Source organism: Hemiscyllium ocellatum, chromosome 6 (genome assembly GCF_020745735.1).
Source record: "Hemiscyllium ocellatum isolate sHemOce1 chromosome 6, sHemOce1.pat.X.cur, whole genome shotgun sequence".
NCBI classification, from domain to species: Eukaryota; Metazoa; Chordata; class Chondrichthyes; order Orectolobiformes; family Hemiscylliidae; genus Hemiscyllium; species Hemiscyllium ocellatum.
Genome location: NC_083406.1, coordinates 57,563,673 through 57,581,249, shown reverse-complemented (window position 1 = coordinate 57,581,249; position 17,577 = coordinate 57,563,673). Strand labels below are relative to the sequence as shown.

At 40.1% G+C, this 17,577-nt stretch overlaps 1 protein-coding gene and 1 non-coding gene across 6 annotated transcripts in view; one reads left to right on the top strand and one right to left on the bottom strand.

Moving 5' to 3' along the window:
* The window catches only part of LOC132816706 (NADPH oxidase 4), a 172,276-nt gene that overhangs the window by 18,059 nt on the left and 136,640 nt on the right, over positions 1 to 17,577 (bottom strand). For all 5 annotated transcript variants that reach the window (XM_060826590.1, XM_060826592.1, XM_060826593.1 and 2 more), the window contains 2 exons: positions 15,901 to 16,020; positions 8,542 to 8,650 (listed from right to left, as the gene is read on the bottom strand). In XM_060826590.1, coding sequence (XP_060682573.1) covers positions 8,542 to 8,650; positions 15,901 to 16,020 — 229 coding nt within the window. The remainder of the gene's footprint in view (positions 1 to 8,541; positions 8,651 to 15,900; positions 16,021 to 17,577) is intronic.
* Positions 6,471 to 6,543, top strand: trnay-gua (transfer RNA tyrosine (anticodon GUA)). The gene has a single exon. It is a non-coding gene; the product is annotated as a tRNA-Tyr (tRNA).

The following is a 17,577-nucleotide window of genomic DNA, read 5'->3' as shown; positions in this document are numbered from 1 at the left end:
TGTTTCGAGTAATGTGTCCCAGATGTTATTGATAAAGGAAGTTGTCAATATACCACACTTTGTGGACAGGAATCTGGAGGTGGACAAGGTGATGCTTAGGAGAGCTATCCTCCTCCTCCAGGACCAGCAATGGAGGTCAAGACACCAGACCCTGCCAGCCTCGTCTGAAGTTTCCACGCAGATCAGTGAGGTTTCCACTGTCTAGAGGAACACTTTGTAGTGAACCAAAACCAAAGACTTTCTCTGCTCCACCAGGGTAAGTAGCACCACATTCTCCATTACTTTGCTACTTCACATGCACTCAAAATCTGTTACTGCACACAGCTCCCACCAATCCTCATGGGCTGCCACCCTCACTATAGATTAGATTTTAGATTAGATTTTAGATTAGATTACTTTACAGTGTGGAAACAGGCCCTTCGGCCCAACAAGTCCACACTGACCCGCCGAAGCGCAAACCACCCATACCCCTACATTTACCCCTTACATAACACTACGGATAATTTAGCATGGCTAATTCACCTGACCTGCACATTTTTGGACTGTGGGAGGAAACCGGAGCACCCGGAGGAAACCCACGCAGACATGGGGAGAATGTGTAATCTCCATACAGTCAGTCACCTGAGATGGGAATTGAACCCGTGCAGCAACTTCCCTCACTCAGTCTCACCCATCTCAAATCCCCACTTACTACCTTGCATGGTATCTGCACTGTCTACTTGCTTATTAGAGATACATCATCACCTTTCCCCCACGTGCACTGGTACCAACAGTTTTGCAAGCCACTTTCATCTGACCTCAAGGTGGACAACAAGAACTTTGTTAAGTATATTAGAGAGAGGCACTGAAGTGAACTTAGGCTGCTTAGCGAACAAGTCTGTTGAAATAATAACAAGGAAATGCAGAGAAGTTGAACAAATACTATGCATCAGTCTTCAGATTGGAGGACACCAACAGCATTCCAAAATTACTCATTAATTAAAGGGCATAAAGGATGAGAGAAAAAAAAACTATCACTAGAAGAAATGTGCTTTAGGGCAAAAGACCAATTAGTCTTCTGGACCCGATGAAATGCTTCCATGCTATTAAAAGAAGCAGCTACAATGATAGTGGATGCACTGATAGTAATTTTCCAAGATTTTTTAAATTCTGGAGAAAGCTGCCAATGCAACACTTTTAAAAGGGGATAGAGATGAAAAAAAGATAAATAGAATCCTGTTCATTTAGTATCTTGGAAAATGTTAGACTCTATAATAAAAGGATGCAATAGCAGAGAGTTTGGAAATACATGATCAAGCAGAGTCAGCATGGCTTCATGAAGGAGACTTCATGCCAGACAAGTTTAGGAGAATTCTTTGAGGAGGTAACAACAAGACTAGATTTTAAAAAAGTGGATGTAATATATTTGGATTTTCAGAAGTGCTTTTCTAAGATACGACGTGTTAGGCTACTTTATAAGAGCATATGTTTGAGGCAGTAGATCAGCATGATCAGAAGATTGACTAACTGATAGAAGACAGTATTGGGATAAGGCAGGTTGCAGTGAAATTGATTGATCAAGTAAGTTTGCAAATGGAGTATAATAGAGTTTTGGAGATATACAGCATGGAAACAGACTCTTCGATTCAACTCATCCTGATATCCTAAATTAATCTAGTCCCATTGACACCACTTGGCCCATTTCCTTCTCAACCCTTCCTAGTCATATGCCATTCCAGATACCTTTTAAATGTTTTAATTATCCCAGCCTCCACCACCTCCTCTGGCAGCTCATTCCATACACGCACACACCTCTGTGAACAAGTTGCCCCTAAATCCCTTTTAAATTTGTCTTTTCTCACCCTAAACTTATGCCCTCTAGGTCTAGTCTCCCCCACCCCATCGAAAAGACCTTATCTATTTACCCTATCCAAGCCCCCATGATTTTATAAAGGTCACTCCTCAGCCTCCAACGATCCAAGGAAAACAGCCCTAGCCTATTCAGTCTCTCACTACAGTTCAAATCCTCTAAACCAGGCAATATCCTTATAAATCTTTTCTGAAAGTGTGAAGTTGTTTATTTTAGAACAGAGAACAAAAAAAAGAATACTATTGAAATAGACAGAGACTGCAGACAGATGCAACATGGGTAGCACTGCTGCTTCTCAGCACCAGGGACCCGGGTTCAATTCCCACTTTGGGCGACTGGCTGTGTGGAGTTTGCACATTCGCCCTGCGTCTACGTGGGTTTCATCTGGGTACTTCAGTTTCCTCCCACAATCCAAAAATCTGCAGGTCAGGTGAATTGGCCATGCTAAATTGCCCACAGTGCATTAGGGTAAACATAGGGTAGAGGAATGGGTCTGGGTTGGTTACTCTTCGGAGGGTTCATGTGGACTTGTTGGGCTGAAGGGCCTGTTTCTATACTGTAGGGAATGAAAGGATTGTGTATGAAACATAGAAAGTTAGCACACAGGTGCAGAAGATAATAATGAAGGCTAACGGGATGTTGATTCTTTCTTTAAGGAGGTAAGAGTATAAGAAATCTTTCTGTAACTAAACAAGGTGCTGGTGAGACCATATCTGGAGTACTTTCTGCAGTTTTGATCCCATATTTAAGATATAATTTCTTTGGAGGTATTTCAGAGAAAGTTCGCAAGGAGTACGGAAGAATACATGTAGGGAGCATGAGGAAGGTGCCAGGGAGCGCGAGAAGGGGTCAAGGAGCAGAAGCAGATTGTGAAGGTGCAGAAGACAACCTTTTGACTCGTTTTGTCTGTTCTTAGCTCTCTGACTGAGTATCGTGATGTAGTGCCATTCTTCTGCTTCCCCTAACCCCTGCATGCTGTTTCTCCTCCAGTTTTCATCGAATGAACTCAAGTGTCGCGACTGAACGTGACCACGCACTTTTGTTTTGAAATTTTGGGAATTGAGAATTTTGAAAATGGATAGATGATTGTGTGGCTGTCTGAAAAAAGAAAAAAAAAGGTGACTGAATTGAGACATATAAAATAATCAGAGGATTAGGTAGGGTGGACAGCGAGTGCCTTTTTCCTTGCAAGGTGATGGCTAGCACAAGGGGGCATAGCTTTAAATTGAGGGGTGATAGATATAGGACAGATGTCAGAGGTAGTTTCTTTACTCAGAGAGTGGTAGGGGCATGCAACAGCATTGTTGCATGCCCCTACCACTCATTTGGTGAGTATACTGCTGTTGCACTGCCTGCAACAGCAGTATACTCACCAACTTTAAGGGTATTTAAATGGTCATTGGATAGACATATGAATGAAAATGAAATAGTGTAGGTTATAGAACATAGAACAATACAGCGCAGTACAGGCCCTTCGGCCCTCGATGTTGTGCTGATCCAAGCCCACCTAACCATACTAGCCCACTATCCTCCATATATCTATACAATGCCCGTTTAAATGCCCATAAAGAGGGAGTGTCCACCACTGTTACTGGCAGGGCATTCCATGAACTCACAACTCACTGAGTAAAGAATCTACCCCTAACATCTGTCCTATACCTACCACCCCTTAATTTAAAGCTATGCGCCTTTGTAATAGCTGACTCCATACGTGGAAAAAGGTTCTCATGGTCAACCCTATCTAAACTCCTAATCGTCTTGTACACCTCTATCAAGTCACCCCTAAACCTTCTTTTCTCCAATGAAAACAGCCCCAAGTGCCTCAGCCTTTCCTCATATGATCTTCCTACCATACCAGGCAACATCCTGGTAAACCTCCTCTGCACCCGTTCCAGTGCCTCCACATCTTTCCTATACTATGGCGACCAAAACTGCACACAATACTCCAGATGCGGCCGCACCAGAGTCTTATACAACTGCAACATGACCTCAGGACTCCAGAACTCAATTCCTCTAACAATAAAAGCCAGTACGCCATATGCTTTCTTCACAGCACTATTTACCTGGGTGGCAACTTTCAGAGATCTGTGTACATGGACACCAAGATCCCTCTGCTTATCCACACTACTAAGTATCTGACCATTAGCCAAGTACCCCATCTTCTCGTTACTCTTAGCTTCACTTCACACTTAGCTACATTGAACTCCATTTGCCACCTTTCTGCCCAGCTCTGCAGCTTATCTATATCCTGCTGTAACCTGCCACATCCTTCCTCACTGTCAACAATTCCACCGAGTTTTGTATCATCCGCAAACTTGCTCACCCAACCTTCTAGCCCCTCCTCCAGGTCATTTACAAAAATGACAAATAGCAATGGTCCCAAAACAGATCCTTGCGGAACATCGCTGGTAACTGCACTCCAAGATGAACCTTTACCATCAACTACTACCCTCTGTCTTCTTCCAGCCAGCCAATTCCTAATCCAAACCTCCAACTCACCCTCAATGCCATACCTCCGTATTTTTTGCAGTAGCCTACCATGGGGAACCTTATCAAATGCCTTACTAAAATCCATATACACCACATCTACCGCTTGACCCTCGTCCACATCCTTAGTCACCTTCTCAAAGAATTTAATAAGGTTTGTGAGGCACGACCTGCCCTTCACAAAACCATGCTGACTGTCCTTGATCACATTATTCCTATCCAGATGTTCATAAATCCTATCCCTTACAATTCTCTCTAAAACTTTGCCCACAACAGAAGTGAGACTCACTGGCCTATAGTTACTAGGGTTATCCCTACTCCCCTTCTTGAACAAGGGAACTACATTTGCTATCCTCCAGTCTTCTGGCACTATTCCTGCAGACAACGAGGACATAAAAATCAAGGCCAATGGATCTGCAATCTCCTCCCTTGCTTCCCAGAGAATCCTAGGATAAATGCCATCAGGCCCAGGGGACTTCTCTATTTTCAGCCTTTCCAGAATTTCCAACACCTCTTCCCTATATACCTCAAAGCCATCCATTCTAATTAATTGTGACTCAATATTCACATCGGCAACAATGTCCTGTTCCTGAGTGAATACTGATGAAAAGCATTCAGTGTCTCCCCAATTTCTTCAGCCTTCACACGCAACTTCCCACTACTATCCTTGACTGGATCTATTCCTACCCTAGTCATTCTTTTATTCCTGACATACCAATAGAAAGCCTTTGGGTTTTCCCTAATCCTACCAACCAAGGACTTTTCATGTCCCCTCCTTGCTGCTCTTAGCTCTCTCTTTATATCCTTCCTGGCTACCTTATAACTCTCAATCACCCCAATTGAACATTCACGCCTCATCTTTACTTCGGCAGCCCTCTTCCCTTTAACAAGGGATTCCAATTCCTTATTAAACCACGGCTCCCTCACACGACCCTTTCCTCCCTGCCTGACAGGTACATACTTATCAAGGACACTCAATATTTACTCCTTGAACAAGCTCCACATATCGATTGCACCCTTCCCTTGAAGCCTACTTTTCCAAGCCACGCATCCTAAGTCATGCCTCACCGCATCATAATTTCCCTGTCCCCAGCTATAATGCTTGCCCTGTAGTGCATACTTATCCCTCTCCATCACTAGTTTAGATATGCTACTGATTGATTCCATAGGGTGGTGCGACATGGAGGGCCGAAAGGCTTGTAATGTTCTATAATCCCTGGCATGGAGGGATGGTCTTATGAGCAAAGGCTAAACAGTTTGGGATACTATATACTTAGAAGAATGAGCGATAATATCAGTAAAACAGAGGATGCTTAAAAGGGCTTGACATGATAAATACTGAGAAGAAGGTGTGCTTCATGGGAGAGGCTAGCACCAAAGGACACCAACTAGCCACAAAACAACATGACCCTCTCTTACTCATATCCTAACACATTCAGATAAGGAAGGGCATGACTTCGATTGGACAATACATCCATCTTAGGACAAGCCAAACAGAGACATGCATGAGAATTCCTAGAAGCATGGCATTCCAACAATAACTCTAATCAACCAATACAGAGTTAGACCCCATCTACCCCTCCGCCCTCCCTCAGAAAAAGAACAGGAAATGATATCACCATAGGAAATAACATTACCAACCCAAAGAAACCCAAACATATAAATAGAAAGCAGGAATCATGTACACTGCTTCACTTGGGCCAACTGAAGACGTTACCTAGTAGTGTGACGAAAAATCTAGAAATGGACCTCCCAGCTCAGCGAGCAAATCTACATCCAGGCTATTTCCCCTAATGGGGGAGACTAGGAGCAGAGTGCATGAGCAAAAGGTCCCGCAATTTAACAAAGATGAAGAGGAGTTTCTTCTCTCAGAGGGTAGTGAATCTATGGAATTCTTTATCAAATATATTTAAGGCAGGCTTTTATATCAGTAAGGGAATCAAGGGTTACAGGGAAAAATGCAAAAGTGGAACTGAGGATTATCAGATCAGCAATGATCTCACTGGATTGCAGAGCAAACTCAATTGGCTGAATGGCTTACTTCTGCTCCTATTTATTATGAATACTACAGAGGCTATGGGTGCTTACAATTTTCTGGCAATTGAATTGAAGATTTGTTCTCCAGAAGGGCTCTCCTTCGATAGCTCAGCTGGTAGAGTGAAGGACTGTAGACCCTTAGGTCGTCAGTTCAATTCCGGCTCGAAGGAGCCTGAGCCGCTTTTTGGGGCGGTACGGTGGCTCAGTGATTAGCCTCACAGCAGCAGAGTCTCAAGTTCAATTCCAGCCTCGGGCGACTGTGTGGAGTTTGCGCATTCTCCCCATGTCTGTGTGGGTTTCCTCTGGGTGCTCTGGTTTTCTCCCACAGTCCAAAGGTGTGCAAATCAGGTGAATTGGCCATGCTGAATTGCCCATAGCGTTAGGTGCATTAGTCAGGGGGGAAATGGGTCTGGGTTGGTTACTCTTCGGAGGGTTGGTGTGGACTGGTTGAGCCGAAGGGCCTGTTTCCACACTGTAGGGAATCTAATCTAAACTAGCCATGCCCCTCGCCAAGCTGTTCAAGTACAGCTACAACACGGGCATCTACACAGCAATATACAAAATTGTCCAGGTTTGTGCTGTACACAAACAACAAGATAAATCAAAACCAAATCAATGACCCTAAATTTGTTTACTCTCAATCATTAATTAAATGATGAAAGGGGTCATGAACAGTGACAGCAAGCAGCACTTGCTGAGCAAAAACCTACTCACTGAAGCTCAGCGTGGGTCTTGCCACTCAGTGCCTGACCTCATTACATCTTGGTTCAAACATGGAGAAAAGAGCGGAATTCTAGAAGTAAGGAGAGAGTGACTGCCCTTGACAAAGGCCATATTTGATAGAGTGTGATGAGCACTGGCAGGTCAAGGGTCAATGGAAATCAAGGAAAAAAAATCTCACTGTTTGGAGTCAAACCTTGCAAAGCATAATAGCTGCACTCATTTGGGGTCAGTCATCTCAAACCCAGAACATCAGGGTAGGGTATCCTAGGCCTCAACAACTTCTGCTAGTCCATCATAAGGCCAGAACTAGAAATGTTTGCACAATTGTCTGCCCCATTTGTGACTTCTCAGGTACTGCAGCACTCCACAGCCAAACATAGCAAAACCTTGACAATATTTATGCTTGGACAGGCAACTAACATTCATGCCACACAGGTGCCAAGCAATGACTATCTCCAGCAACAAAGAACCTAAATCACAGTCACTTGATATTCAATGAACCTATCATTGAACCTCCTAGTATCAATACACTGGTGTTACAACTGGCCAAAATTAAACTGGACTGATATTTCTGTAAATAAAAGCTCATGTGGTGTTTGGAATTGTTGGACAGCTTTCTGTATGTGACATTTCCCTACTGGAAAGTGCCCAGGTGCAGGTATCTGCAGATACTAGAACAGGGTAGCACTGACTTAGATGGTGTGCAGAGGAATGTGGCCGAGGAGAAGTAAAGTGTATGGTATGGTTATTCAGCTAGGATGAGAGAAGAGGTTGTATGTGTAAGGATCTGTCAGCCATTATGGTAATTTGTTGCAGACAGCGTGGCTTATTGGCAGCTGTGCCATGATATTGGTGAGCCAGATTGTCAATGCTGGTCTGGATAACAGCAGCCTTTCAATGGCACAAGGAATGTTTTGGCAGATATTCCCTGAGTAATGAGTTGTTTCATGAATGCTGAGATACTTTGGGGCAGAAATCAGATATGAGAGTGACTATAGGGGAAGATAATTAATTTAGCAAGATTTGTGGTGAAAGCCTAGTGGTGAAAAGCCCTCCAAAACTTTGACGCAACTGAGATTTGGCCAACTAACCTAAGGTTCAGCCCTTAATTTTTATTCCATTTGTGTGTTAACCATTTTCTTAGGTTTACATCCAATGAAAACAATGGTAACTTTTAGCACACTTTGCAATTCTGGAGGAAAACTTTCACATTTACAATTTGACACTGCTTTAACATTTAAACTTGGAGGTAAAAATCTGTTAAAATACCATTTACTGAAGTTGGAGCAATAATGGTTGTAAAGTCTTTAATTCAGCATGACATGAAATTTCTGAAAACAATTCCAGCTCACATTTCTTGGACAAGGTTAACAGAATAATGGAAGCTTTTACTCTACATAACACAAACCAGAATGTTGTTGCTCAAGTTCCCTATCTGGTCTTACCTTGTCATGTAAAATGCAAAGCAGATCTGCAAACCAGAAAAAAGATTGAATTTCCTTGCAAATCCAAATGAAGTAAAGTCGTCTGAGCTTATACTGTTTCCAATCATTTCTGGAAGAATAAAGGAACAACATTTCTAAAAGCTGCATTAGGTTTTCACTTTCAACTATACTGTAAATTAGGTTTTCTTAAACTGCAAAATATCACATTCTGGTAATCTAATACTGAAAACCTGAGCAAATCAACACTATTTGTAAAATAACACCTTTTGCAAAATATTAAAGGCACAGAATGAGATCGTACACTCTATTGAGCCTGAACTAGTTCTTCGATAAAACTATGCAATTACCCTCAGTCCCCTGCACTTTGCCCAGAGCAATCTATAATTTTCCTTTATAAAGTTATTTTTTGGCTTATTTGCCAAATACCTTAAAACTATATATTATTTATGGGTTCATAAGTTTATGTTGTCAGTGCCGTCGAGTCTTTGATGGATGAATCCCAAATCTGAACATCAGACCATTAGGTATGATCTGCTAATGTGTGAATAAACCTGAACATTGACTGAAACACATGTAAATGCATGGAGACGCCAAGAGTTGATCATTATGGAAACTGAAGGCAAAAAGTGATTATTCCAAACGTGATAAAAGAGCTGGCGACAAGAAATAAAGTAGCAACTAGTTTATTAGTTCAATAATCAAAGTTCAATTTCATGGAACATAATTTAATTTTCTTTATATGTTACGTTTAGAATCAATTATACATATTCAATTATTACAGGTCCAGTGTTTGTGATATCTGTTAGAGATTACGATATCACGCAATTGCTTTTAAAAATACTTTTCCATGCTTTATTTTTGTTCAATCTTTAATCAGTAATTTCAGTGTTCCATATGAATTCATTGCTTGGACTTTAGCAATTCCTTTTTGAACTCAAGCTACCTAAACAAGTTCAAACTACCTGTTATGCCCTATTTGCATTATACTTCCCATGCATTATCACTTTGTGTTTAAGGGACATGCAGACAATATATACCCAAGTTTCTGTCAGAGACACTTTGTGAAACAGATTTAGCAGTGTTTATAATTACTGCAGATTGACGATTTCAACTTTTTCTCCCTGTGTCTCTTTCAGTGTCATTTCATTGATGTAAGTTCATTACTAGTTGGGGTTTTTAATCTTATAACACAGACATGACATTCTAATAGGGTAACCTGCAACATTCAGCCACAATTAGAGAGTTTGCAAATAAGCTGCAGTAAAGTAATTTGTGACTATAATTCATATAACTTGACTACGCAACATATAGGTAATCAATAAAATTTTTACAAAGTTTATACTTGGAAGTTGGACTTTTTTTGACAGAAACATTTTCAGATACAGGCCTAATAATTACCATTATTTTTGGGTGAACTTGAATGCAATTGATACACCATCCCTTGGTCTAATATTTACCGGAAGGTTCTAACGCAGTTAAAAGAAACAGGTGAATGCCAATGTTAAACTGTTCATCTGCTAATTTCAGCAGCAGTAGTAATTGCAAAGTTGATACTAAACTATTAACCATTTCAGAGAAGTCCAAGTGACGTCATAAATGATCACAACAAAGCTCACCCAATTATTAAAATGAGAAAAGATTACAGTTTTAAAATAATTTCATTGTATTTACTATTTCATAACATATATTCTGTATAGATTCTGCTTTAAAGCTTTTTGCTGAAAGATAGTGCTTTGAATACCATAGATTGTTGTATTGTGCTGGACCTCTTTAATGAGTTTGAAACGTTTGTTAAAGTAGCAGTGCATGGTCACAAACAGTCAATTAACTAATATTCAACCCCACTAAATTATTTGCATTTTTTAAATGTCTCACCAATAAGAATAATCACATGATTAGAACCATTTCACTGGGGAAATTCAGAATCCAAAACAGTCTGACTTAATGAGAACTAAAACCAAAATGTCCAAAATTATTATTTTAGCCCATGTATAATTGCATGAGCTTTCTAAATATGCTCGTTTGTAAAGAGAAACATTATTGGCTGAGCAATTATTTATTTATTATCTTTAAAGCAAGAGATTTTGAGCTAATAGACACTAATTTGCAAAAAAGTAGATAAAACCTGGAAATGGGCTTTTTGACTCTCGGATTCTCATCAACGTTTAAGTTTCAATCAAGCAAACACTTCCAATCACATTTACACAAAATTACTTCAGTATTATGTCACTTAATTTCTTTCTTTCATACTTGCCTCAAATAATTCAGAGTGAACTTCATGGCCTCACATGCTAAATAGTTTCTTTGGACCTTTATTTATACAGTTTTTACTTATGGGATAGCAAACGAGATCTCTCACCCACTGGTGACAATTCTTACACAACTTGTCATAATTTTAAGTGCTTCTATTATTATGTAATTATTCTGGTTGAAAATAAACTATAACCCCTTTATAATTCTACTTGAGATAGGAACCTAGTAAATCTTCACTTTCTCTCTGTCTCTAAAATCTCAATATTCTATTAGTACCATTGATAGCAGTACTACGTAAAGTAATCTTGACCGCGAAATTGACAACTCCTGAAATTGGATGCACCTTTTGGATGGATGAGTAATCTTCATGCGTTTCTTCACAGGCAGTAAGCACAAAATGTCATGTTGTTAATTTAATTTGTACCATGTAGGAAGCATGAAACACAACATTGATTGACTGCACATCTGATCAAGGAGGACAGGCTCAAGGGCTAAATGATAAACAAGTTCAGCATATGCCTGGCCATCAAGTACAGATGAATTATAGCAACAGGAGTAGATAATTTAGCCCTTGAGCCTGTACTCCTTGGTCAGATGTGCAGTCAATCAATGATGTGCTTCATGCTTCATACATGATAAAAACTAAAATTAACAACATGACATTTGTGTGCTCCCTGCGTGTGAAGAAACTCATGATGAAGGGCTTATGCCTGAAACGTTGATTCTTCTGCTCCTCGGATGCTGCCCGACCTGCTGTGCTTTTCCAGCAACACACACTCCACTTGTGATACTGTACACCAGGGAATGCAAACTCACCTATATACCTGGGATCAAGTGCCACTCTCCAAAGACCTCTGCAACTTTAACAAACTCTGGAAATCAGAGTTACAATCTCAGCAACAGTGAATAGGAAAACAAAAAACAACAACCAACTTGAAAATAGTTTTTGATCCCATCAAACAGTTGTGTCCCTCCTGTTGTTATTTTTATTAGATGTCATTAACTGAAGCTTTGAGCTCAAAATCACAGCTTTGGTGTCAATCAGTAATTGACTAACACAAATCGAAGTCATGGTCTTCCTTCTCTGTGCACTTCTGGTTGCTGCTACTTGCTCATGAACAGCAATAATTTCTTTAAAATATCATCCGGCAGAACAAACACCAGATGCATGCACCACTGTTGTCATAGAAGCAACACAACACAACAAGCATGAAAAACTGGCTGCCACAAAATAGGTCCTTGAAGTATTAAGGTTTTAAGTAGGTTTATCACGACTACTTCATTTTTTTTTATTTTATATTTTTTGCAACAATGCTCAAGAGGAGAGTTACATTTCGGTCTCATTTTCCAATAGTCAGCAATAATGTTACAACCACGGTGAAGTCCACAGTGCTAAAATATAGAATTGTGGTGTGATGGGTAGCATCCTTGCCTCTGAGCCAGAAACCTCAGGTGCAAGTCCTGCTTCAAGCTTCAATGGGCAAGGCAGGTGTTTTCATAATGCGGTCAAAGAGAAAGTATATGTCAATACACAAGACACTGTTTTATGTTGGCAAAATGAATGGGGTGGCACACAGTCGTTAACACTGCTGCCTGACCTTGCCAGTGATCCTAGGTTAAATTCGAGCCTTGGGTGACTTTCTGATTGGAGTCTACTTGTTCCCCTCCTGTCTGCATGGGTTTCCACCAGGAGCTCCAGTTTCCTCGCGGAGTCCAAAGATATGCAGGTTTGGTGGATTTACTTTGCTCAAGTGTCACATAGTTTCCAGGAAAGTGCAGGCTCAGTGCATTAACCATAGTAAATGCGGGGTCGCAGGAATAGTGTGGGATGCTTTTCAGAGGGTCAGAGCAGACTTGGTGGGCTGAATGCCCACTTTGTAGGAAATCTATGAATTCATATATACATTTACCTTTTTCATTGAAAACAAATAGTTCCAATCTCTGCTGCAACACCCTAAACAAACCATAATTGAAAGATTGGAGCGACTGGGCTTGTATATCCTTGAGTTTAGAAGACTGAGAGGGGATCTGATTGAGACATATAAGATTATTAAAGGATTGCACATTCAGGAGGCAAGAAACATGTTTCCATTGATGGTTGAGTCCTGAACCAGAGGACACAGTGTAAAAATAAGGGGTAGGCCATTTAGGACAGAGATGAGGAGAAACCTCTTCACCCAGAGAGTGGTGGGTGTGTGGAATGCTCTGCCCCAGAAGGCAGTGGAGGCCCAGTCTCTGGATTTTTTTAAGAAAGAGTTGGCTAGAGCTCTCAAGGGTAGTGGAATCAAGGGTTATGGAGATAAGGCAGGAACAGGATACTGATTGAGGATGATCAGCCATGATTATATTGAATGGTGGTGCAGGCTCGAAGAGCAGAATGGCCTACTCCTGCACCTATTGTCTTTGTCTATTTCCTAGCCTGGTCTGAGAACAAAGATTGATACTTGACTGTTTCTGGTGCAACTGCATGCCAACGATGTTCCAATTAACCAGCACACCCTTCTCATTAATGTTCATTTTCCAAGTCTGCTTTCTCACATCCTGGTCCTGATGAATGCAAGATGAAAAGCTTTGACTTCAGCTCACCTTTTAACAACGTTTAAGATCAGACCAGATTTTAAACCTTACTATGCAATGAGGCCTCTTGTGACACAGTGGTATTGCCCATTCTTCTGGGCTAGGAAATCCTGGTTCATACTCCACGTACCCCGTACATGTCATAATGTGTTTGAACAAGTTGATTAAAATAAAGATCTCTGCAAATCTAAGTTAGTAAGTAGAGTGTCTTCATTATCTTTAGCAATTATCAAGCTTTCCTCCCGCTATAAAGTCCTTATATCCCATGTTCTTATTCTCAAGCTACCTTTTAACTTGAACACAACAGACTCAGAGGCTGACCTCCCCTTTGGGTTTCAGGGCAGCAATCTTTTAATAAATTTGTTGTTTACTTTGCTCAGCAAGGGATTTTTTTCTTCCCTGTTATTACTGACAACAAAACCCTATCTTCTACTACCATTTTCCATGACTGAAAATGAGAATTATATTGTGAGGGATCCACGGGTGACTAGTCAATTTGCCTTAGAAAACAACATTAATGGGCCATTGGCTATGAGGAGGTTGTGGTGTTGTGATCATGTCAACAGAAGTCCTAAAGAGTCATTTGAAAATCAAAGTGCTATCGGTTTCTCTTGCCACAGACCTGCTCAGTTTCTCCAGCATTTTATGCTTTTAATATATTATTATTACAACTAATAATAATGTTCTGAGAACTGGGTGTGAATCCCACCTTGCAGATGGTGAAATCTGAATTCACTAAGTATCTGGAAGGAAAAGCTAGCCAAATGATAACTGCTTAGCCATTGTCGTAAAATTCACGAATATTCTTTAGGAAAGTAAATCTGCTATTTCTGTCATGTCTGGCTTACTGATTCACACTAATGTGGCTGATTTTTAACTGTCCTCCAAAATGGTTTTGGCAAGTCACACTTGAAAAATCAAATTCTGGCCACATCCAGAGCAAATGGAAGAGAAACACTTAGTAAAGACCAATAAACATTTTTGGAATATTTTGCAACTTCTATCATTCTCAGATTGAATGCATATTAGGAGCCATGTCCTCACACCAGCCAAAGATGACTGCCCTTCACTCAGTGTTACTTGACTGTTGAGTCAGATCTGGAGTTATGTCTTCTGGTGTGCATAACCAGCTACTTGGAGCTATAAATGAGAGCCAGTTGGAGTATGGAAGGCACTGAAATTCCATATCTACACCTTTTTGATCTGCAGTTTAGCAGGGAACAAACATTATAGGGTATTAACTCTCACAAAAGTCTCCCAGATTACTTCAGTGACATATTTTTAATCCTAAATGTACAGATCATCAATAGAATGTTAAACAGTTCATTCATGTGAAAGCAATTTATATATTTTAATTTAGTGATGGATGTTTGCAGTTCTCTATAAACAGTTTACACATTTTTCTTCCCTCTTGGTCTAATAGTCACATGGTACAAGGGGTAAACTAAAGAACCATTTACAGATGCCAGTTTTACACCTCTTTAGCCTGATGTTAGATGGTGTGCAAAATAATCATGATGCTGCTTTTGTTATTTCCTTAGTGAGAGAACAGTGATGAAAGAGTAGCACTTCAAACCAGCACCTACATAACTGTTGCTTGGTTAGTGATCCAACAGCACACTCAAGCAAGTAATATTAAATTTAATACATCGCATTTTAAAAATCAATTAATGTTCCAATGTCAACCAACCAAACCCCGACTGCCGCTCTTTCCAACTCTCTTTCAAAAGGCACTGTTCAATATGATTCCACTGTTGTTTGAAGAAGTACATTATTTCAACAAAAAAAAAATCTATATTCATGTGCCTCCTGGGCCTTTTTGGGGATTATCTTAAATCTGTACCATTGGTTACCATCCTTCCAGTCGATAGAAACTTGGAAAAGAGGAATCTATTTTGAAAAGAAAGACTTGCTTTGACGAGTTTAGTTTGAAAGGGGGTTCTAAAAATAGGTTTTTGGGGTTAAAACCCATTAAAGCATGTTTTTCTAGAAGGGAATATTTTCACTTAGATTCATTATGAAACAGTGCTGAATCAGGCACTAAAAGTGATAGGAATAAATTGATTTTACCCTCATCCCAGCAAGCCTAGAAAAATACTCACTAGCATATTTCTACTTCCTGCTCCAGCCACAGATAAGGCAATTGCTTTAATGTTAATTATTGCACAATGGAATTGCGAATACTATTAACTGGTTTAACTATTTTTACTTCAGACATCCTAAATCTATTGGAAGAACATTTTTAAAATCAATTGTAAGAGCTCGTCTGTAGACTGATGCATCGTCAGGTTTTGTGTAAGTATTTGCAAACTTCCATAACAGAAAAAAGTAGGAAAATTATTAGACCATATATCCTTCAAATAAATTAGAGAATATTTTGCCCCTGCAAAATTGAATTGAGCTGAATAGGTACGTTTTCTCTCAAATAAATTTGGATGATAGTGCACTATTATTCCAATTTACTCCCTTGGCAGCAAGAACAAACACATATTAACCATGAACAAACTGTCAAAAAGAAAATGCACGTACAATAGTGTGTTTAGTACTGAAGCAAAAGGGGTCACTCCAATACCACCGGCCACACAAAGGCTAACCTCATAGTTGAAGACTTCCTCTGATGGACTCCCAAATGGACCATCTATATATAACCTGTTAAAAGAAAACAAAATTAATTTTTCTCCATAAATAAATAGGTAGACAGAGTTGCCAAGGTGCTTAAATGTGTTTTATTTCTAAGAATTTAAATTAGAACACCTGCACTCAATAATTTGATGAACACACTCTGCTAATTTGTTAAAAATCATTTCAAAAACCTTGTAGAAGTTTACTGGATGGGTCAGCATTTATTGCCCATCCATTGTTGCTCTTGAAAAGGTGGTGTAATATGGCTCAGATTTAAGCTCTGCGAGTCTTGCCACAATTTGAATGGTGCTGGGCAATTCAACCACTAACAGGAGGTGGGGGATCAAGAACCAAATCCACATTCTCAATATGGAAGCCCAGCACATTGGTGTAAAAACCAAAATTGAATATTTGCATCCATCTTCAGTCAGAAGTGCCAGTGTATGGGCTGTCTTGGCTTCCTGCTGAGGATCCCATCATCTTGAAAGTCACTCTTCAAAATGTGTGGTCACTCCACATGATGTCGAGAAACTGCTGAAGACACTGGATACTGCAAAGGATAAGGACCTTGACAACATTTTAACAAGAGTACTGAAGATTTGTGCTCCAGAATTAACCTCACCCCTAGAAAAGCTTTGAAACAGCAATATGGACAACTGTCTAAACATGTCCTCTGTATAAAAAGCAGTGCAAATCCAATCTGTTGATTACCATCCCCACTCTTCTATTTCGATCAACAAAAGAAGTATTGGAAGTGATAGTTGCAAGTGTTATCTAGTGGCATTTACAAAGAAATAACCTGGGCAGCAATATTGTTTGAGTTTCAACAAGTGCCTCCTGCCCTCATTACAGCCTTGGTACAAACATGAACAATGGAACTGGACTCCAGAGGTGAGGTGAGAGCAATATTAAGGTAGTATTTGATTGAGTATGGCATCAAGAAGTCCCAGCAAAACTGGAGTTAATGGGAATCAGGGTAAAACAGTGAAATGGTTAGACTCATACCTAACACAAAAGGAAGCTGGTTGTGATTGTCAGAGATCAATCATCTCAGCCCTAGGACATAACTGCAGAAATTATGAAAAGAGACTAGAACGGCTAGGACTATTTCACTGGTGTTTAGAAGAATGGTGAAGGGGGAGTCTCATAGAAATCGACAAAATTCTAACAGGATTAGACAGGGTAAATGCAGGAAGAAAGCTTTTACTGATCAGGGAGTCCACATTAGGAGTCACAGTCTAAGGGTACAGGATATACCACTTTGGACTGAGATAAGAAAACATTTCTTCACCTAGGGAATGGTGACCCATCGGAATTCTCTGCGACAGAAAGCAGTTGATGTCAAAACATTGTACGCTTTCAAGAAAGATTTAGATATAGTTCTTGGGGTTGAAGAGATCAAAAGGATTGTGGAGAAAGCAGGAGGAGGGTTCTACTCAGTTGGATTATCAGCCATGATTATAATGAACAGCAGAGCAGGCTCAAAGGGCTTCCTAGTTTCTCCTTCCTGCTCAAATTTGCTAGGTTTCTTTGTTTCTTAGGGCTACATCCTGGCCTTGTCATCATAAGTTGCATCATCAATGA